We start from the raw sequence: 23,486 nt of genomic DNA, 5'->3' as shown, positions 1-23,486 counted from the left end.
TTGGAAATGTTTTACAGAGTAACTACTATTGAAGCATTAAAGGAAATGTACCCTGTAAAAGCAACAGAGTAAAAATAGATAGGAAGGGGTCAGAGATGTTCCAGTCACTGATATATTAATGAAGAGAGAAATCTGACTCGTGAAACATAGGATGCTCTACAGGCCATTAGAAACATGACACCAGACCTGCCATGACTCTGACATCATCCTTATTACTGAAAACGCTTTACCTTGATATCATTACAAAACCATTAAGTGCTTTAAAACAATTCCACCATCATCAAATAAGATCCAGAAAGAGAGAGAATATGCTCTAAATTGTATTTATATTAGTGTGCATTCACTAGTCTTAGTTAACAGAACCCAAATGAACCATATGGATGTATTACTGGAGAAATATTCAAATGTATTCAGCATCTCTTTTGGGAAATGTAACGTTTTCTTAACATTTACATTTTGCAACTAATAAATGAATAACAATGAATAATCTAACAATTAGCTCACCCAAAAATGAAAATTCTCTCATCATTTACTCACCCCCATGACATGAATTTCAGCTGTGTAGGTCCTTTAAGTGCAAGTGGATGGCGATCAGACTTTAAAGCTCCAAAAAGAACAGACAGTCAGCATAAACGTCATCCATACAACTCCAGAGGTTAAAATAATGTCTTCTAAAGCGACACGGTCGCTTTTTGATGCGAAAAAGATCAATATTTAAGTACTTTTTAATGCTAAATAATCGCATCTTGTCAGCAGCATTATGCGACACACCCGGAAGAGCAGCGCTGTTTACAACCGAGTAGGAGGAATGCTGTATAGAAGCTTAGTTGATTTTGGTTTAGATCTGTATTTGTATCTGTTTGTTTACTCACAATGGTCCTTTTGTGTACTTATTCTGGATGTCTCAATTGAGAGAAGAGCACGTGATTACGTCCGTAACATGCCAACACGAATACGTCACACGAGAGACCACGTGAGCTCGGCGCTCTCCTGAATGCGTATACCACTGCTGACCCTATGCAATGGTTTATAGTTAAAAAGTACTTAAATACTGGGGGGCCTGGGTAGCTCAGCGAGTACTGATGCTGACTACCACCCCTGGAGTCGCGAGTTCGAATCCAGGGCGTGCTGAGTGACTCCAGCCAGGTCTCCTAAGCAACCAAATTGGCCCGGTTGCTAGGGAGGGTAGAGTCACATGGGGTAACCTCCTTGTGGTCGCAATTAGTGGTTCTCGCTCTCAATGGGGTAAGTGGTGAGTTGTGCGTGGATCGCGGAGAGTAGCATGAGCCTCCACATGCTGTGAGTCTCTGCGGTGTCATGTACAACGAGTCACGTGATAAGATGCGTGGATTGATGGTCTCAGAAGCGGAGGCGACTGAGACTTGTCCTACGCCACCCGGATTGAGGTGAGTAACCGTGCCACCATGAGGACCTACTAATTAGTGGGAATTGGGCATTCCAAATTGGGAGAAAAAGGGGATATTAAAAAAAAATTATAATAATTACTTAAATATTGATCTTTTATCACACCAAAAGCGATCATATCACTTTAGAAGACATTAATTTAATCGCTGGAGTTGTATGGATCCAAAAAGAACATTTTTGGAGCTTCAAAAGTCTGATTACCATCCACTTAAATTTTAAGAACCTACTGAGCTGAGATATTTTTCTATTTTCCTTCAAATGTGTTCAGCAGGAGAAAGAAAGTCATACACATCATTTTTGGGTGGAACTATCCCTTTAAGTGTTCTTGGTAACAGACTATGTGAAAAGGATGTAACATATTGTCTCTGCCTTGTATTTTAATGTATCAAATAGCTATTAAACAGTAAATGTATAATGGTAATGTTAATGCTACTGTTTGCGTTTTGTGTTATACAGGTTCCAAAAATACCTGATACACACCGGAAAATAAAAGCACTTCTAACTGAGACTTTTCTTTAAATAAAACAAAATCTCCAACTTAACTGAGCAAATAGTTGTGATTCATTCTGAGTAATTCACAGATGCTCTGACTAATTTTGCATTGTGTATTTTTCTGCACCATAAACAATCTAAAAATGGCAAAGGTTGTATTTTAAGGCATGGGTTCATCTAATATAATTAAGCTTCAATTAAAACCAATTTAAGTTCATGAAAGTCCCACCATGATATGAAACATGATGTGTGTGTGTGTGGTTCTGCACCTTCACTGCTAATTGCACTGATGCCTCTGTGGAAATCCTCAAAACTGATCACACCCAGACCGCTGGGATCCAAGAAACGCGTCAGATCCTTTACCTGAAACCACAAACACACCCCACTTAACAAACAAACACAGAGGTATTCCCTTGCATTACCTACAAACACAACACACAAACATACAGACTGACCCTCCCACAAACACAAAGGAGGGAAATTTTATATTAAAGAGGGAAGAGGAGGATAAAAAATTCATTTCTAAATCTTACCAGTCATTTTATTCATATAACCATAATATAAAATAAATTATATTTATATATGATATATTCACAGATCATGAATAATCAATAAATGCCAGTAAGTCAATCAGAGACAGCTTGAGTGACAAGGACCTTGTCAGAGCAAATTAAGTTTTAATCTGTCCATAACTTTCTTTTTAGGGACAACACATTCCTAAGAACCCATTTGGGAACAAAGGGATTAACAAAACATAAGCAAAAGTATGTCCATCCCTGATATACAAAAAAACACACACATTCTCACACACACCCACACACAGTAAAGCTGCACTCCAGTGAGCAGACACAATCAGTAACACACACAAGCAGTATCCAGGCAACAGCAGATCTGATATCCAGGACGACAGTCGTGAGTTCTAGAACTAGAGTTCTCAACAAGTGAAGAGAAAACACAACACAAATTCTGAAAGCACCAGATTGAGAGATCAAAACATTAAACTGTTGCCTAAACAACAGTTCAACAGTTCACCCAAAAATGAGAATTATATCATCATTTACTCACCTTTATGCCATCCCAGAAATGTATGACTCTTTCTTCTGCAGAACACAAATGAAGATTTTTAGAAGAATATCTCAGTTCTGTAGGTCCATAAAATGCAAGTGAATGGTGGCCAGAACTTTGAAGCTCCATAAAGCACATAAATGCAGCATAAAAGTAACCCATATGACTCTAGTGGTTTAATCCATGTCTTCAGAAGCGATATGATAGGTGTGGGTGAGAAACAGATCAATATTTAAGTCCTTTTTTTTATTATGAATCTCCACTTTCACCTTCTTTTGTTTTTGGCTACTCATATTCTTTGTGCATATCACCACCGACTGGGCAGGGAGGATGATTTATAGTAAAAAAGGACTTAAATATTGATCTGTTTATCACCCACACCTATCATATCGTTTCAGAAGACATGGATTTAACCACTGAAGTCGTATGGATTACTTTTATGCTTCCTTTATGGGCTTTTTGGAGCTTCAAATTTCTGGCCACCATTCACTTGCATTGTATGGACCATCAGTGCGGAGATATTCTTATAAAAATCTTCATTTGTGTTCTGCAGAAGAAAGAAAGTCATACACATATGGGATGGCATGAGGGTGAGTAAATGATGACAACATTTTCATTTTTGGGTGAACTATCCCTTTAACTGTTTATTTGAAATGTTTTGTGCTTGTCTAGCTTTATCCTCATATATGATACTACCACCAATCATATATTATACAGTCCTGTACAAAAGTTATTACAGTTTTTTATTGGCAATTATATTATCGGTATAACACTTCAAGTGAGAAGTTACAGTGAAATATTAACATGATTTTTTTTTTTTTTTTTTTTTTTTGTATTTGGTATCTCCCCTTTTTGACGATCATGTTTTCCAGTATGATTTGAGCAGTTGCAGGCCGTAAGTTTTAAGTCTAGGCCTTCAGTGTGATTCATGCCATTAAGAAAACAGTTTCACAATGAATAAGACACCCTATGCCTTTGGGCATCATACATTATGTCGCAGCTAACTAGTAATACCAATTGACATTTTAAAAACAAATCCCCGCATGAAAGCAAGAACTTGAAATGACACAATGCTCAAGCAAGCCTAATTTTAACTGCAGCATGAATGTTTTGTGAAATGAACGTCAAAAATCATAATTTTTCATATAGAATCTACCAAGGAGGTCTATAATACCTGGAAAAATCGATCTAATAATATTTGCGATTTAAATGTTGCTGCTTGTAATAAATTTCGATTCATCAGGGTACACGGTTATGCTGCGTTCCATTCAAGTTGGATGTGGGATATTCCTACTTGATATCTCCGACCATAAATGCATTCCATTCCCCGATATTCGGAAGATGACGTTTAAGGAAACAAAACTGCAGTGCTCCCGTTAGCTTAGCAGGGGTTTGACTCTCATTAGAGATGTCTCTTAGCAACCCAACTGATAAACAGTGCTGCAGCGCTAGCATTTGTGCTTCAGGGGTACGATTATCAAAAGAGATTATAATGTTTTATACACCTGTTTCTGCAAATGTTTGTTAAACAAGCTTTAATATCATGTAATGTGGAAACGAACTCTTTTATAGATATTACTTAATAAAGTGAATGTTTATCACTCACTTTGTATATCTCCCTGAGTGTGGACATGTTTGTGTGACATCATGCCCCTGCATCTCGGCGAAATCGCAGTTGAGAATTTCTGCACGAGCCTACAAGTTGAAATTCTGACTTCAAGATGCATTCCATTGCACTTTTCCCAGTAGGAAGTTGTAAAATCCGACTTTCCGAGTTGAATGGAATGCAGCACTACTTTTCAAAACTTGCTCCGACACTGAATGCTCAAGCAGCCTAATTTACACTTAGAAAACTCCTGATGTTGCTATAACAATGCAAAAAGCACTTAGCAATTTACTTGAACTGAAAATCAGTCCTTCATTTCCTGTTTAATAAATTAAGCAATCACACGGTCATGCAGAACATCTCGTGTTTTTAAATCCATAAGGATCTCTTTCTCAATGGCAATAGCTGCAGTGATGGCAATCTCTCGCAATTCGCTTTCAAATTACGTACTTCACTTAAAGCATGATTGTGTCACTCAAGGCCAGCTAGAAGGCCTCGACCGGGACATATCCTAAAGATCACACCCATCAAGAACAAATAAATCAATCTGATTGGCTGATGAATCTGACAATCTGACTTTAGTTGCTCATTCATTTGCACTGTTGAGGGATTCTGTGGAAATTCTGAAGGACTGACGGGGTGGAGCTCAGACTCACACGCTGCTTCAGGCATGCGATTTGTGAAACAGCTGTCACACTTTGCTTGTAAGCATCAAGGAATAAATTCTGATTGGATAAACTTTGTTTTTCTCTATTTGTTTGTAGATTAATTAAGAGTGGAAAGCAGTTAAAAATACATAGGCAAAAAGGTGATTGAGAATTAAAGGATGAAAAATATTTATTTATTTGGCATGTTAGGCCACCAGAGAAAGCTTTGCTGGCCCTGAAAAAAATCACCACTGGATTTGAGAATGTTCCAAATGGAAGCAAAGAAAATGGGACCGTCTCTAAAAGGTCTTGATTAGTGACCTGGAAATAGTGCAAAATCTTAAATACTTCTTTGTCATTTTATGTCACAACCTTGTTCCTTCGCTTAAAACATTTCAAAATCCTTTCATAGGATACAGGTCTCGACATTAAGCATTGTCATGTGCTTGTCCTCCGGACAAGTAAATTGGTCATTCACTTGTCCGAGTAAAAAAAGTTACTTGTCCGGAGAGAAAAAAGGACATTTAAGTTATATGCTCAAGTAACAAGTCAAAGTTTATGTTGCATAATTTTCTAAAATGATGACCGATGCCCAACCTAATAGTGTACCTACGCAATCAACTATATTCTCTGCGACAGAAATGTAAACTCCACTGGGTAGGGGAGGAGGCTATTGTCATTATTGTCAATTATTTTATGTTACATATGGTAGTCAAATAAAGAAAAGCCTCCATCGCCATCAATTACAGCAGGGGTGCTCACACTTCCATGGAATGAGATCTACTTTTTCATCATTATTGCAGCAAGATCCACCATGTACAGTAAAGGCAATACATTATCAGTAGTCGGTAGTGAAATTTGACGATTCTCAATACCAGCTTCAAAACCACAACAAATAATAACACTAACTAATATGTGAATTATGGAAGAATGGTTTCAAGTTCTTAATTATTCAAGACTAGTAAACAGTCAGTAGTAAAATAACAATAAAAAAAAAAGCAATAAATAGAAATAGATTAAAAATAATAGAACAAAAAAATAAAAATGTTCAAGTATTCATGTAAATATTCAGAATGAAATGCAACATAAAACTACTACTGCTCTTCACTATATGATTATAATACATTAATACTTTTTAAAGCTACTAAAGTTACCCAGTCAAGAGCAGTGAGTGTTTTCTCGTTTTCTTGTTATGGTTGTTTGATTATTATAATGGCACACTAGACAGCAGCAGGTCTGTTAGCTTACATTTATACTTACAAGTCAGACATTTTAATACAAATCCGCTTTTTCTCTGCTGTTTACGTTCACTTTAGACATCACTCTCTGTTTACATGAATACCTCACCAAGACGGGCATTTTGGCGGAATTTGAAATGTATTTTGCCGCGAGCATTTTCGTAACACGCCCATGTTCAGCACACACACATATGCCACCTGTCAATCAAACGGGGCGCAGCTGTTACTAGATCGCTTGGGAATTATAAAATGACATGCTCTGGATTACTTTCAACAGCAGAATAAGAATATGAACTTTCTAATAAGTGACACAGGCCAAGGCTATCACAAATATAACTGGTTATTTTTCCTTATTGACGTATTAATCAGTCTGCTTGTCCGGTCGGGCAAGTAAAATTCTCTTTCACTTGCCCCTTCAAAAATCCACTTGTCCCAGACAAGCGGACAAGCGTTAATGTCGAGCCCTGGATATAATGTCTATATGTACTTTTACAATCTGAGGCGAAGAGTTGTTTTTGCCCCTGAATAGAAGCATCTCATTTCAGGTGTGAAACTGATAAATCACATGTGTGGCGTCACTTTGATTTCATGCTGCAAAAAAACACTGAGTCATCTTATTGATGTCTGACAATTAAGCAGAAAATAGTCATTAACAACCCCACCATAGAATATTTTAACGCTGATCCAATTGTAAACTTTTGAAGACTTCACAAGGGAATTCTACTAATTCTTCTTTTGAAGATTATTTAAAGGAATAGTTCACCCAAAAAGGAAAATGATGTGATCATTTACTCACCCTCATGTTGTTCATTCTGCCTCTCATCTCCTTTTGTGAAAGTCATACAGGCTTGGAACTACAATGAAGGTGAGTAAATAATGCATAAAAATAATAATGCATAAATACATATTATGATTAAGCCTATTTAATTAGTCATTCTCCATTTATATTCCTAAATGTCTCGTAGCATCTGTTTCTATAAGATACACACACAGTCAGACATATGAACATTTATGCTCCGTTACCTGATGTTCCCCCTACACTTCCTGAGAAAAGCTACTTCCGGGTAAGAATTTGCATCCAAAGTCATGCATTGCAGATAATACATATGATACAGCATGGAAATGAGCATTGTACTGAATGGCACATGCAGACACAAACACACATGCAATCTCTCTCCAGTGTGTACTGAAAACATTCTGTACGAGTATATTTTACCATCAATTCAAAAAGCTTTTGTGTTTAATATGGCCTGTCCCTTTCTCGCCACCTGGCTCAACCTCAACAACAGTTGTTCTTTCTCCACCCTTTCAGTGCATTTCTCCCATCCTTAAGTCAACTTCCATAAGTCAACCAGCTGAGCAAGCTATTATTCTGTAAACACATATCACATGATGAGAAGAAAGCTCAAAATCTCCTGTAGGGATTTTCATCCAGTCACAACATTAACGCAGACAAATGAGTGACCCTCGAGGCTGGGACTGTGTATGGGTGTCAATTTCATCCCTAAACTATAAACTACCTTATAAAAACACAGACAAACTTGCTTAGTGCTGCAAATTTGATGCTTTTCACATAAGAACATGGTTACTGTTTGAACCAGTATCACAAGGTCTTTAGATAATCTATTTCACAAAAATACAGAGACAGATGGACAAATGTTGAGAGAAATAAGTCCTATAAAATTTGACATATGCCCACTGTAACATGCATTTGGGAAAAGATGAATAAAAGTGACAAAAAGACAAATAAAAAAAATACAGTTGTCAGTTTACCCTCCCCTATCTCTCTCATCTGCTAGCTTAACCTTTCAGTTTTAACAGTCACTAAAGAGCCAGACTTCCTGCATCAAATCCACCCTCTCTTAAACATACAATGACACATGTCTGTAAGATCAAGAGTTAACAGAGGGATAGAAATCTATAAACTCATTTTAACAGCAAAATAACCACAGTGGGATTTTGAGAATGGCACATCCAGTGCTTCACTACATGAGTGAGTGTTAGATGTTGTCAAGGGGATGTTAAGGCCGAAACATACTGTACTATATACAAGCAGTAGCAGTTCTAGCTTGTATGGTGCCCTGGGTGAAACCCGCTTCAACACGCCCCCAGAGTTCTTGACCTTTGGGGGATGTCTGTGTGGGTGCCTCGTGCCGCTGCCCCCCCGCAAGATGCCGCCCTGGGCAACTGCCCATGTCGCCCATGCCTAAATCCGCTACTGTATACAAGTGAGTGAGTGCAGATGCTTCTTACTACGCAAGTTCGATTTTGTGCATAGTTGTATTCCAAAATGTGTCAGACCGCAATTAATAACACAATGCAAAAGCGCTATAGTGGACATGAGCATGAACCACAGACTGTTTAGCCCAAGATGGACCACTTGTATTAAAACCAGTGTTGGGTAAGTTACTCTAAAAAAAGTAATTAATTACTAACTACTAATTACATCTTCTACAGTGTAATTAGGTTACTGTACTAATGACTCTGTCTGAAATGTAATTGCACAACTTATTACTAATTACTTTCTTAAACCCTTATCAACCTCAATCAGATGAAAAATACAAGGATTAACATGAAACTGTTCTTTTAATTATTTCAAATAAATCATATTAAATCAAATAAATTATTAATGAACTGGGCAAAGAATTTAAGGGGGCGGCGTTTAATTAGAAAACATATATTTTAACATTAGACACTAAATTTCAATTTTAAATTCACTATTGTTTTATATATAATTGTTCTATAGTCTATTCAGTATTTAACGCAATTACATCAGAAGTAACTGTAATTAAATTACTGAAAAATTGAGAGTAATCAATGAAAAAGTAATTTAATTACAGTAATTAATTACTTAGTAATGCATTACACCCAACACTGATTTAAACAAATGTGAGAAATTGGAACGCCCAATATGGCGGATGTAGAAAAGGAAGTCCCGCCTTAAAGGTAAAAGAGCCAATCACCTTTTAGATACAGACATTGCCTATCAGTCAACATGAGAACGCGCATGTGCATTAGCTGGACCAGCCTGAAAAATAGCATCTCTTTAGCGTGATCTGAGCTAAAAAAGCACAATTTATGATACCATTGTAGTTATATTTTACTGCTCATTTGAAATATGTTCTTTGACAGATAATATAATCTTGACCAACCGTTTTGGAGATTTTGGTCTTTCCCCATTCAAGTAGATAGGAGCTGTACTTTCACACACACACATTGCCCTGGAGCGTTCCAACGATGGCCGCCGAGTGGACTGACTTGCCTTGAAAGGGACTTTGGTGGGAACTGTCCTCTTCTACGGTGAGATTTCTCTTTAAAGCTAACTATTGTTATGGCAGAGCAACAGTTTAAGCAAGCAAGGTAAGGCAAGGTCAATATATTTATAGCAACTGAGTTTAATGGCTCAGACATTTGATGGTAACTCTATCGGCCCTTTGAGAAATGAGATTTGTACTGCCACAGTAAAGCAAAAGCATGCTGGCAAAACGCTCGCATCTGCGTACGTGTACTTGCGTAAAGTATGTTTCTGGCCTTAGGCAGAATGTTAGCCTCAGTCACCAATCACTTTATTGCATCTTTTTTTTCCCATACTATTAAAGTAAATGGTGTCTAAGACTTTACATTCTGCCTAACATTTCCTTCATATGGGTTTGAATCAACATGGGGTTAATAAATGACAGAATTTTCATTTCTGGGTGAACTATCCCCTTAACTGCTGACCTGCCAAATACAGAACACATACTGTACATACAATAAACCCCACTCACATGCATCACAGACACAAGATATACAAGCACACAAAGAGCCACATTCCTGTCCTGTCACAAATAATCAGTAATTAATCTACCATCAATTTAGTGTCAATCATAAGACGACCACAAATTACTCACTCAAACGCAACTACTACCTTATAGAGGTGATTTTCAAGTTAAGGACAGTTAAATTTACTAGCCACTGTGTAATCTACAAGTTAATAGGTAAACATAAAAGGTACATACTAATATTACTACTATTATGACACGTACATGAAAATAGTACTTTTATAGTTTGCAAAAACTGTTGCAGACTAGCTTCGAAATAGTTAAGACAAAACTCTTTCTCTTTGTCTATAGAAAGGCACAGAGAAAGAGATACAGGGGAGGTGTGGTAGGGTTTGAGGGTTTGAATAATAAAAGAGTAGTTCTTGGGTGTCACCATGATCAAGTTTCACTTGGAGCTATGTGACCCAAGGGAAGACTTAGTGTGTCCTGAAATCATAAAGCAATGTTATGGCATTTACACTCCCCCATCCATTATTTTGCCACCAAAAAATTCAAACAAATAGACACTTTTGCAAACAAACTAACCTGTTCCGCTCCATACGCTCTTGCAAAGTCTATAAATTCCTCTATATGGACAAATCCATCTCCGTCCTGATCCAAAGCCTGGAATACTGCTCGGAGAGCTGACAGTTCCTCATCTCTATGGGCTGTCGAAGAAACTATAGGCACATTTATCAAATCCACAGGGACTCTCTGATCATAGAGTGACTTGTTCGGCAGAGCATCAGAGGCCTTGCAAAGATCCAGAGTCATTTCTGCATGTTTGGGAATGTTGGAAGTATCAGGATTATTCTCCATCAAGGTTAGGTAGGCCTCCCCATCCAGACTGGTTCCACAGTACAAGACATTTCTATGTGAGGGAGGAGAGCTGGGGGCCACTGAGCTCACTTGTTGCTCCTGTGGCAGATCTATCTGTGATAGCGTCACCTGTTGTGTGATATCCTCCTGATGTGTAGGCGGGACTCTCTCTACCATAGCCTCACTCAATTGGCTAGGAGTCTCTTTGGTCTCTCCTTGATCCCACCCTACAAGTTCATCAGTCATGGTCAGTTGATCACCTGTGCAGGTAAAGGGAGTAGACTCTCCAGAATCAGGATTACTTGCACAATCAAGAATGACTTGATTCTGACTTGACATTCTGCAATCTGATCTCTCCTCTTCCTGTAAAGTCACACTGTGAAGTTTCTTCACTACATTCAACGGTGTATTGTGACTGTCATGGCGAGGTGTTACATTTTCTTCAGTTGTATCTTTTACAAGTGCACTTGATTTCACAATCAAGCTGTCATTCAGTTGGCTAAGATTTTCCACAAGCATGCTCTCTGTATTTTGAGTAGTGGTGATTTGGTTCTGACATGCTTCACTCCTTGTATTTGAATCTTGATTGTTGTCAGGTATACCGCTATCTAAGTTTAAAGCATCAGTGCAAAGTGGAATTTGAATGTTTATTTGTAAGTTGCCTGATTCACTCTTGAAATTGGTTACCTCCTGATTTTGGAAATGTGAACGTGTGTGTGGCTCCTCAATGTTATCTGTTGTAGTTGCATTGTCTGCACACTGTATCTCTTTAGCCTCAAGGCCTCCGTCTGGGTTATTGCTTTCTGGAGGTATTATTTTATTCTGAAATTCATTTTTGAGTGTGTCCGATATGAGGTCAGGTGAGTTTGGATCACACTGTTGGTCCTGTTCTGTTGTTGGCTGTGCATTGTCAGTTTCAACAGATAAAGAGTCTGAAGATGGTACAGCTTCGCAAGAGTCACTGTCTATTGTCAAAATGTCAAACATGATGTCAGGAAAAAGGTCTCCATTTTTGTCATGGGGCAACTCAGATAAGGCTTCAACATAAGTTTTGGGCGTAGCCTGACAGTGGACCAATGGCAAGGTTTTAAACTCAGGTGAGAGCTCAAGAAAAGCATAATGTTCAGGCATGCTGACCGATAAGGCTGATTTGGACTCCATTGGTCCCTTGCTCTCAGGCGGGCTTTCTGTTAAAGGATCTTCACCTTGCAAACGTATAAGGGCGTTTGGATTATGTTCCGTTTTAGCTTCAGACAGACTCCTGTCAGCCTTGTGCATGGCCTCCTCCATTTCCTCTTTACCTACTGTTTCCAACATTATGTCAGAAGTGTACTCTGTAGATAAATTAGGTAAAATTTCCTCACAAGGTTCAGGTGATATGTAAGACTCTTCTAAAGGTCTCTCACAGACAGTCTCTAATCTAGATGATGGTGGTTTTGATTCTTGATGAGTACCTATGTTGGCATCTGTTATCTCCTGGCTCTGAGGATCATTGTCAAGAGTCTTGTTACAACTCAAGGGCTTACTACTCTCTTGTTCATAGCTGTACGAACCTCCAGCAAGCAGCTCGGGTAACAAAATCTCTACCTCATCCGTTGGAAAGATTGCACTGACATCATAATATGGCGGAGCAAGTGATTCAGCAGATGTCACCAGAGGGGTGGACTCATGAAGCAGTGCCGGGGATGAGAGGTAGCTGTGTTTACATGAAGGTGGAGGTGTCTGACATGTAATTGAAGACTTGGGATTTGAATGTGTATTGGTACATGACACCTCTACTGGAGAGACAGACAACAAACTTTTAGATTCCAGAGTCAAATTAGTCCCATGTGGAAGTGGGCTCTGAATGTTCTCATTCAGAAATATCCGTTCTGCTTGGGAATTATGGCTGAATTCACAGTTTGTTAAAAGTGCGTCTTCAAGCACAAGGTGGATTTCTTGTAATAGTGTTTTCTCAGTCTGAAAGCCAAGGTCAGCAATGCCGGTTCCATTTGTATGTATTTCTAAAGGGTTAATGGTGGCAGTATCCTCTGTGGGTTCCATGAAAACCTGCTCAGGTGAGTCATAAAGGCTGTTTGGAGTCTGCACAGGTCTTTTTGAGAATGTAGGACTAGTAGATGTGGAATGAAAACTGATGAGATCTCCAGCAACATCATCTGAACTTCCAGGACAACCATCACCTTTGAGGTCTTGGGGATGAGATGACTGAGTCTCCCATTCAGGACAGACACATTCCAGACCATTTTGCCATGGATAGGTCTGTCCGGAAAACTGAGAGGCCCAAAATAAGTCATCTAAGTTTATTGCATTCTCCTGAAAAATATGATCAAAGCTCAGAGGCGTTTGATGTCTGTCAATATTCTCTGTAGAATCACAAACAGAACTGCTTTCTTTATCCATAAGGAGAAATCCAAGGGGATTCTGGTCAGATTCCCACTCACCCTTCCCACTCACCTCCCACTCGGAACACCCTTGAGGGCTGGAGAGAACTTGCTCCATTGAGAAGTGGCGTTCTCTCCTCCGAAAAATGTAAATATTCCAGTACTTTATGATGATCCCACTAGGTAGTAATGTTCAGAATTTAAAAGCAATTGGTGACCTCTTCCAGCATACGCACCGAAAGCATTATCCTTGTTGATACCCATGCGTAAAAGTCCACTTTGCCTGTAAATAATCAACAGCTACTTTTTATGGAAATTGGGATAAAGTTTCACTGCCATAGCATGGCTCCACATTACCTGATGAGATATTTTTACCCATATGCAAAGATCTTTCAAACAGTCACATGAAATCCATATATTTCACGTCACTGAGCATGTTGATCCACATCACAAAATGTCACTATTGACTATTAAAGAGTAAACAAGAAATTCTTCCTTAAAAATACAATCTTAGAATCTGTAAACAAATATGCGAACACATTAAATTACATAAAATACAGAGCTATCTCAATGTTAATATTACACAAGAGTTTTTTTATTTTATTTTGAATTTTTGCTTTGAATTTCCCTTTGCGGCCTAATCATACCAGTGTTAAACAACAGTGCCTTCCTCATAGGCAAATCAATGTGACATTAATGATGTACTATTAACAGACTTGACACTTTCCTGGAATAACTACAGAAGTATTAAAGCCTTCTTATAAGATTACCTGGCACAGTTAAAACTTATTAAGAGGCACTGTGTTGAGTATTTTCACTTTTGAGAGAATAAAGCTTAACATATCTGCATGCGAAATGTTTCCCAGCAGACCATGTTTTTATAAGCCGTCTTTGAGTTATCAGATTACAGAAATAAAACCTTTAGATGACCGATTATAATCCTCGACAGATGAGTTAAAACCCACTAGCTGGTTAGCTGGCCCTTTAGACCCCCTCACTTTTGACTTTCTGTTTAAAAGACGACTCTTGGTATGACTCAGGTGACTTCCGTTGGTGTGTTTAATCCGTTAATTCGGTTCAATTAGGGATGTTTCATTCGTCTGTTTATCATTTTAAAACATCACAGATGAATATCCAGGTCGAGTCGCGCGAGTCATCCACCTGCGCTTGTTATTAGCTGTTAGCGGGATAAAATCACATCGAGACCACCGATAATCCCACAAATAAAGCGCGGTTCCCTTTTATAGTAATCCTTCGGCGGCGGTTGTATCCGCTAATCTGAAATCCGAGATTTAAGGTGCGCTCGTGCGGTCTTGTTGTTTTAGTCGATGGATGATGTTTCAGTTATATCTGTCTCTCTCTCTCATCAGCAGCAATACACAACCACTGCTGTCTCACTCACATTCACACTCACACACTAACTGACGTCAGAAACACGCATGCGCAACTCCAGCGACGCAGTCGGTCTCTTTAACCCTTGTGTGACCTTCGGGACATTTCTGTCTTTTTCATTTTCATTTTTTCGATCATTTTGGCCGTGTTAATGTCAACGGCATACATTTTCCCAAAGGTATGTATTTTTGAGGGATATTTCAACCTCAGTTCCTATAATACATCTATAATACACTGTGTACACAAAATAGTTACACTCAGGACCTTCAGGACAAAAATGTCCCCATTGAAACCCATTAAAACGGCAATATTTATCCCAGTGCCATTCAAGCATAAAAGCATGAATTCTATGATATTATGCTTTCATTCCGGAACACTGGCTTCAAAATTTAAATTTGTAATATTTTCCACCAGATGGCGCCATTTTTCTCATGTTTAGCCTATGGAGCAAATACATGCTTTTTTCCTATTTTCTGTTTGCTGAATTGAAAAAATGATGCAGCTAAAATTGTGTGGGTGTGTTGGTATGGATGTCAGAGTGTGTTTTGTATGTGCGTAGAAATGTGTGTGTGTGTGTGTGTGTGTGTGTGTGTAAAAAACAACAGTGGCATTATGTAAACAAACTGCCATTTAAAGGGTTAAAATCCTGAAAATGAATGAATATTTGGTAGTTATGATCAGGATTGATGTTGGTTAAAAATCTAAGTCAGTGAAAGTGGAAAATAATATTAATATATAATATTATGGCAGTTTTTTTTTACACAGACAATTTTGTCCTCTAAGGACCTCTGAGTAACTTTTTTTTTTTATTGACGCACAAGGGTTAAACCACAGGCGTCAAGAATCCATTCTTTCCGCAGTTATCTGTGCATTTGATGGAATGGAGATTTATAACAGCCTTTTTTAAATTCCCCGCACATTCCCGCCTCTCTGAATTGATATGCCGCAATCATTTGTGATTAAAAACATCACTGCTGGTAGTGAATAAGTGGTTAACATAATCGGGACAGTTTGCAAGAATTACATTTTAAAATCATCAACTTATTAAAAGTGCTTATTTGTTAACCAGAGTGATATTTTTACTTCATATACTTACTGTGGTTGAATCCAGTGGCATAGCCAAGGGTGGGCATGGGCCCACCCAAGTTCGACCCAGGCCCACCCTGAATATTAGAGATTATTCTTTGACATAAATATATATTTATAAATAGTTAAAAATTCATAAATTCTGATTTCTGAAAGTGTGAAAGAACTGTTTGAATGTGCCGCTTCTCTGTTGTTAAGGAAAATTTGGTAAAAAAATAAAAAATAAAATATTTGGGCAAAAACCTGGCCCATCCATTTTTGTTGAGGACCACCCAAAAGTAATTTCCTGGCTACACCCTTGGTTTTAGCAACTTTTCAGACTACCCTGGCAACTTTTATTTATTTATTTGGAACTTTTAGCAACATTTGAAAAGTGACTCAAACGCCCCCCCAGAGAAAGAGAGAATAGAATGGATATGAACCCCTGATCTATAATAAAGTGTAGAGTTGAGTGATATGAACAGATGAGGTGTCACTGTCAAAAACTCATTGTGACACAGTAACACTGGCACAAGTAATACACACTGATAGTTCAGCAGCATCACACAACAGATATGTTTTAAAATATATATATATATATAATCTCCAAAACAGTTCCATGTGAGGCATAATAAGGCATATAGATCCATGTTTAAAAATAAATAATAAAAAAAACATCCCCAACACTACACCGCTGCCTACCTCTGGTTACTATTGCTAGGATAAATTTGGACTTTGTCATTGTTCATTAATGCAGTTTAATTACAAAACAAAATAAATAGTCTGAATTTCTGACAAGTTCAATTGGTGATGGCTAAATGATTAGTAGTTAAATACTAATTGTTAAATCATTAGTTCATTAATAAATAAAAAAACATATGGTCCTGCACCTTTAAAGAACTGCCGTAGCTCTTTACAGCAATTCATTTACATATGTAAATTTGATGTATTACATAATAAATGAGGTCATCACATGATTTAGGTACTTTAAGCAATATTTCAGCGAGCCTTTGGCGACTTCCCATGCGACTGAATATGATTAATAGCTAACAACATTGCCTAAAATTGTAGTAAAAGCATTCTAAAATATTTTTTACGAAAACTGTTTATGCATATTAGAATACGAGGCAGGTTTTGGTTAAAAAATGATGCATGTAATGTTGCAGACAATTACACCACAAAAAGTAGTTACACTGGAAATGGACGCTTCAAGTAAATCAACATTTTGATCTGTAATTACTGATACTTTACATGAAACATGGTTGAAACATCTGGGAATGGCTATACAATGTGAAGGCACAGTTCATGTATCTAATATTAAACATTATGTAGTTGTCAATATCTTAACTCAATATATGCACAGACATGAAGGTGTTGTCAGCTGGTCCACTGTGGTTTATTTCATCCATTCTATTCAAGCTATTTTTCTTTTCTTTTTTCTGCAGACCAAATGCCTAGAAAAACATTGAGACAGAAAATTACAATGACATCTCATAAGACTTCATCAGATAATTGAGGTCAATCAAACAAAACATTTTTATTTTTTATTTTTTTGCTTTAAAGACGAGGTGTTCACAATAGCTATGTTTCCATCCAATTGCAAAAAAGCGATGTGTGAATAAAGCCGCATTTCCATCCCATTGTTCAAAAGAACAAAATCGTCACTTCCGGAGAAATTGTAGCAACTGTGACTCTTTTATTACAAAAACACTCATGGTTTAGAGCACGCAGACAAAATACTCGAAAGAACTTGGTCTCATGTCTGGGAGCGACAGCACGTCACACTGTTGTAGTAGCTATGTGTGTGCGTTCCTCCATGTCTTTGCTGTGGGGATCTGTAAGATATTATGGTTGGAAGCCCAGCTACTGTTGCCTTGCACACCTCATGAATACCATATATTGTGTTTTTGATTTTGGAAAACATTGATTTCTCAGAGTGTGTGACCATTATAATCTTTATAATTATGTAAATTTTTTTTTTTTTTTTTTTTTTATCCCCCTTTTTCTCCTAATTTGGAATGCCCAATTCCCACTACTTAGTAGGTCCTCATGGTGGTGCGGTTACTCACCTCAGTCCGGGTGGTGGAGGACAAGTCTCAGTTGCCTCCGCTTCTGAGACAGTCAGTCCGCGCATCTTATCAAGTGGCTCATTGTGCACGACACCGTGGAGACTCACAGCATGTGGAGGCTCATGCTACTCGCCGCAATCCACGCACAACTTACCATGTGCCCCACTGAGAGCGAGAACCACTAATCGCGACCACGAGGAGGTTACCCCATGTGACTCTACCCTCCCTAGCAACCGCGCCAATTTGGTTGCTTAGGAGACCTGGCTGGAGTCACTCAGCACACCCTGGATTCGAACTCGCGACTCCAGGGGTGGTAGTCAGCGTCAATACTCGCTGAGCTACCCAGGCCCACTCATAATTATGTAAAATTATAATTATCGAATATTTTTGTCCCCTATAACTAGCAGGCACCTGTCTTCTAATGCACGCACATCTTTTCAAAGTTTTGCAGAGCGAGATGAGAGTATACACAGCAGCCGTTCCACGTCATTTGCCGAGGTGAGCCACGCCCCTCCATCAGCAACCAGTAAAGAGCCAGTGACGTATGAAGCAGCACGGCTGGCCAGGAACAGAACCGAATGTGCCATCTCTGTCTTATTGCCGGCCCTTTGCAAAGGGATGCTGCGAAATGCCCCTGCTGTCTCAGCATGGGTACCACCTGACAGGAAGTGGGAGATTAAAAAAAAAAGTAATAGTAAGAGATGTGACACTGAAATTAGGCTGCTTGTCATGTAACACATTTGGTCTTACCCAGTCTACTGTATCCCTCTGTGCCAGAGATGGGCCCTGGAGCCACTGTATTCACCCTCACACCACTGGGACCCCACTCTACTGCCAAATGTCTGGTCATGGCATCTATAAACACATACATATATACATACATCTGATAAATAGTCATTATTATCATTATATGCACTAAGTTTTAGAAGTATTCACCCCCTCTGGACAATTAATGGCTCATCAGATCATAGAATGTCTCACATCCTCTAACAGAACTACTTGGTCCTCACTTGATCCACATTATATAACATTGTAATATGTATATAAATAATCATATGCCTTTAAAAAGCACTCATACAGAAACTAACCATTTGCAGCTTTTGCTGAGCCTGCATGCACCTGGAGAGCCTGACCTCTGAACCCCAGTGTGGCAGAAATGTTTACAATGGAGCCACCATGATCCTACAAGAGAAACACAGTCACAAACTATAAAGTAGCACAATAAACCACTGATCAATCAATAGATCTTCACATGTGAGGAAAAGCTTCATTAATGGTCTTATTTACCATGTGAGAACGAATCAATATTTAAGTCCTTTTTACTTTAAATTCTGCTCCCTGCCCACTAGATGGCGATATGCACAAATAATGTGAATCGCCAAAAACAGAAGAAAAATGTGAAAGTGGAGATTTATAGTAAAAAAAGGACTTAAATATTGATCTGTTTCTCACCCACACCATCATATCGCTTCTGAAGAAATGGATTAAACCACTGGAGTCTTACTGATTACTTTTATGCTGTCTTTATGTGCTTTTTGGAGCTTCAAATTTCTGTCCACCATTCACTTGCATTGTATGGACCTACACAGCTGAGATATTGAACTATTCCTAATTGAACTAATTGACCCTTCGCTAAGCCCCACCTTAAAAGCGCTTCTGACCAATCCTGTCTTAGCAACTGTTGCCCTGCCGCCATTACTCTGACACGCGTTTGCTATTTTACAATGACAGCCTATAGGAGTTGTGTGTATGAGTACTTTTAAGCAGGATAAAAAAAAAATAAAAAAAAATGTAAAACACATTGTAGCCTGGTCATTTGTAATAGTGACACGAGTTACACAGAGAGGATGCCTGCAGTGTTTTTCTTTCTTTTTAAAAAAATAAAAAAATAATCTAAATCTTATCTATATAAACAGTTCACAGCATCAAAATTAGTGTGTTATGAGATGTTGTAAACAGCTCTGTTCACTTACACTCTACAATCTCCCATTCATTCCAATGGGGAGTTCTGCAGAGCTTGTCAGAGCGAGCAACCGTAACTAAGGGGGGCGGAGCTTAGTGAAAGGTCAATTGACTATTCCTTTAACCCAATGCATACAGAGCCAGGAAAAGGTATTTCAGTTATAACTAATCTCATCCACACAGCCTGAAGAATCATATTTACCTTGAACCATTTGTCATACATCACTTTACTGGTGTTGAAAGTTCCCATGGTGTCAATCTCCATTACGGTCTTGAAGGCGTTAAATGACAATGATGTAGCAGGACACAGAAAATTACCTGCTGCATCTAAGTAATAAAAAAACAACACAATGGAAGAAAGAAATTCATACAGGTTTGGAACAACATGAGTGTGAGTGAATGAGGACAGTATTCATTTTTGTGTGAACCATCCCTATAAGGTATATTCTGGTTTTCTGTTGTGGTTGTTTGTGATGGTATACTACACACCTATTCTTTGACAGTACAGTGATCACTATTCTATGTATGATTAATTTAGGTTTTGCCTATGTCCTTCGAATGCAAATAATGAAACAATAGGTTTTCTTTATTTATTTAGAAGGGAAGACCTGATGTAAGAGTGCAGGTGGGCTACCCAAGTATGTACAAAAGTACATGTACTTGCAGAATATGTAATCAAGTTAGGCTGTCCTTGATATCTTTCTTTAAAATGAACATTTGTGACAGGATGTATATATGTTGTACACTGTGTTTGACTTTTTGTGACACTTGTGGTGACCCCTAGCTCAAGCCGTACTGTTAATAAGTATGTCAATGCGTCCAAACTCCTTCAGCGTCTTTTCCACGGCAGAAGAAATTGTCTCAGGCAGACGTACATCCATCACTGTTGGCAAACACCGCCTGCCTGTAGCGCCGGTCAGCTTCTTTGCTGCCTGAAACACACACATACACAGAGATTACTTGTAATGCAAGGAGCAACATTAATGAGTTTTCAGACAGATTTGTGAGAAAGTACCTCTGTAAGTTTCTCAAGGTTTCTACTGGCAATAACAGTGTCACAACCATGCCTAAAAGAATTCCAAAATTAGATAAAAATGAGAAAGCAAGGAGTAAAAAAGCTTGTAAAATGTACTAACATCAGAGAACATAATTAGGTGAAGGTAAAGTACGCAGGCAATTATAGAGCTTCAGCCTTTAGCTCTGCTAAAAATCTGCGATTACATGATCTCTCTTTGTGTTTACAACCCACCTCATGAAAACTTCTGCTATTCGAAAACCAATCCCTGACCCTCCACCTGTTATAAATGCCACCTGGTCACTGCAAACACAAACACAGTCACAAAAAGTCTGAATAAAGTTTCTTGTTAACATGTTTCAGAATGTTATTTTATCCATGCAGGGACAGTCATTCTACAATGCAAAAATAAACAATTTGATAAGTAAACATATAAAGGTGTTTATTCTGCTTACATGAGCAGATCAGGACTGTAAATGTGTGTGTAGGTGCTCATACAGTCATCAGTCTGAATGTCCTCTGGTGAATTATTGACCAGCTGAGGCTTCTCTGCCATGTTCTTTCTAAACACCCCACATGAAAAACACCAAAAAGATCGCTTAATGTATGAAAACTCACCTTTTCCATTCTACATTGCATTGGCAATTTTCAACAAAGTTTCATAACCAGTATTGGGTAAGTTACTCTAAAAAAGTAATTAATTACAAACTACTAATTGCATATTCTACAATGTAATAATGACTCTGTCTGAAAAGTAATTGCATTACTTATTACTAATTACTTTCAAAAACACTTAACCTCAATCAGATGAAAAATACAAGGATAAACTTGAAACTGTTCTTTTAATTATTGCAAATAAATCATATCAAACCAAATAAATTATTCATGACCTGGCCAAAGAATTTAAGGGGGCGGCGTTAAATTAGAAAACATAAATTTTAACATTAGACGTTAAATTTCGATTTTAAATTCACTATTGTTTTAAATATAATTGTTCTATAGTCTATTCAGTATTTAACACAATTACATCAGAAGTAACTAATTAAATTATTGAAAAATCAAGAGTAATCCCTTACTTTAGTTTTTTTCCAATGAAAAAGTAATTTAATTACAGTAATTAATTACTTAGTAATGCATTACACACAACACTGTTCGTAACCATGTCTAATGAAAATCTAATGGTGACTGCAACCTCTAACTTTACCTATTGCTTTCTTTAACAATCATGTTACTGTATGAAATAAGTTCTAGCATAGCTTAAAATAAGGTTTAAAGTTACTTTACCCAGACTATGTATCCGACGCCTCTTGTTATCTGCACTTGTGTAATAAATAAAGTTTATGCAAGAGTTGTTTTCATTTTGCAAGCTGGACCTCTGTACCTGCGAGATGGAACAATGGGAAATGTAGTCCTGTTAAATTAGCATTAGCATTAGCATTAGCAGTGCTAATGTTTCATTTTAGTATTACTTATGTAATTTGTTATTTTTACGGTTATATTTATGATTAAAACAGTTTATATAATACTCCGTAAATATGTTTGTATAGTACTGTGGCGCATACAGTCATGGAATCAGAATGTAATGCAATGTTACTTTAATGTATATACCATTGTTCTTCAATGACTTTCATTTGCCATGTGCCATGATACATGTTCAAAGAATCATGATAGTACCATGACACTTTTTTAGCTTGTTTTATCGTTAGTGAAATATTACATGTTCTGGTACAGAGGTCAGGCCTGTATGGAAGCAGGATCCCACCAGTAAATAAAAAATATAGAGAGGTAATTCTTTTAGTTTTAAAAACTTAAAGTTTTAATTATATGACATAAAGTCATACTTGCGGGATACAAACTCACAGTTGAGAGAAATAGTCACAATTGGCAGGATTAAGTCGCGATTGTGAGATATAAAGTAAGAATTACCTTTTTTTTCATGGCAGAATTCGGCTTCCATTATTTTTGCAGTCTATTACAAGAAATAAGTTCCAATTGTGAGATTCAAAGTCGCAGTTATGGGATATTAAGCAAGCAACTTTATTTTTCGCAATTGTGAGTTTCCATCACTCATCTGCAACTTTAAATCTCTCAGTTATGAGTTCACATCACGCAAGTGCGAGGAACTATTTTTTGGAATTATAAATTTGCTACTGCAAGAAATAAGGTCAGAATTGTGAAATACAAAGTCAGAATGACCCAAGATATATGATATATACTGCATATATATATATATTTTATACACACACACACGTTAGTTCCGGTCCTCGAATCTGATTGGACGAGAGACGTTCCATGAGTACTGATGGTCTCACACCATCAGCACTCGGAGGCTTCACTGTGTATCACTCCGCCTGTGTTCATGCTGTTCTAAACTAAAGTCTTAGAGTAGTGTAGATGTGTTTAGAGATATGTCTCTTTACATTTAACTTTGTGTTATTCCATATTTTAGCCAGCAGGTGGAGGCAAAACACCATTTTTGTGTATAATATGAGCCAGTTGGTGACATGATG

The 23,486-nt window shown here is 37.8% G+C and overlaps 2 protein-coding genes across 11 annotated transcripts in view; both read right to left on the bottom strand.

The window, feature by feature from the left end:
- LOC127434130 (rab11 family-interacting protein 3-like) overlaps positions 1-14,867 on the bottom strand; it is a 51,095-nt gene extending 36,228 nt beyond the window's left edge. For 7 of the 8 annotated variants that reach the window (XM_051686640.1, XM_051686641.1, XM_051686643.1 and 4 more), the window contains exons 1-2: positions 10,820-14,867; positions 2,187-2,280 (exon numbers count right to left, since the gene is read on the bottom strand). In XM_051686640.1, the coding sequence (XP_051542600.1) occupies positions 2,187-2,280; positions 10,820-13,591 (2,866 nt within the window). In that variant the 5' untranslated portion in view covers positions 13,592-14,867. The remainder of the gene's footprint in view (positions 1-2,186; positions 2,281-10,819) is intronic. The other variant, XM_051686647.1, reaches the window with a different exon arrangement.
- Positions 14,868-16,540: 1,673 nt separating this feature from the next.
- Positions 16,541-22,344, bottom strand: LOC127434138 (peroxisomal 2,4-dienoyl-CoA reductase [(3E)-enoyl-CoA-producing]-like). Of its 3 annotated transcripts, none has more exons than XM_051686661.1 (10): positions 22,261-22,344; positions 21,432-21,539; positions 21,211-21,279; positions 20,977-21,028; positions 20,758-20,893; positions 20,164-20,288; positions 19,088-19,181; positions 18,750-18,854; positions 18,411-18,657; positions 16,541-17,384 (listed from the first exon to the last, which is right to left on the bottom strand). In XM_051686661.1, the coding sequence occupies exons 2-9, from the start codon at positions 21,530-21,532 to the stop codon at positions 18,437-18,439; spliced, it is 903 nt and encodes a 300-aa protein (XP_051542621.1). In that variant the 5' UTR covers positions 21,533-21,539; positions 22,261-22,344; the 3' UTR covers positions 16,541-17,384; positions 18,411-18,436. The 3 variants fall into 3 exon arrangements, with proteins under 3 accessions (XP_051542621.1, XP_051542620.1, XP_051542618.1); XM_051686660.1 differs by having other exon boundaries at positions 18,431-18,657; XM_051686658.1 differs by lacking the exon at positions 16,541-17,384 and having other exon boundaries at positions 18,150-18,657.
- Between the last annotated feature and the right edge of the window lie 1,142 nt (positions 22,345-23,486).

This window comes from Myxocyprinus asiaticus, chromosome 44, assembly GCF_019703515.2.
Source record: "Myxocyprinus asiaticus isolate MX2 ecotype Aquarium Trade chromosome 44, UBuf_Myxa_2, whole genome shotgun sequence".
Taxonomy (NCBI): domain Eukaryota; kingdom Metazoa; phylum Chordata; class Actinopteri; order Cypriniformes; family Catostomidae; genus Myxocyprinus; species Myxocyprinus asiaticus.
This window is presented reverse-complemented; position numbering and strand designations above follow the sequence as displayed.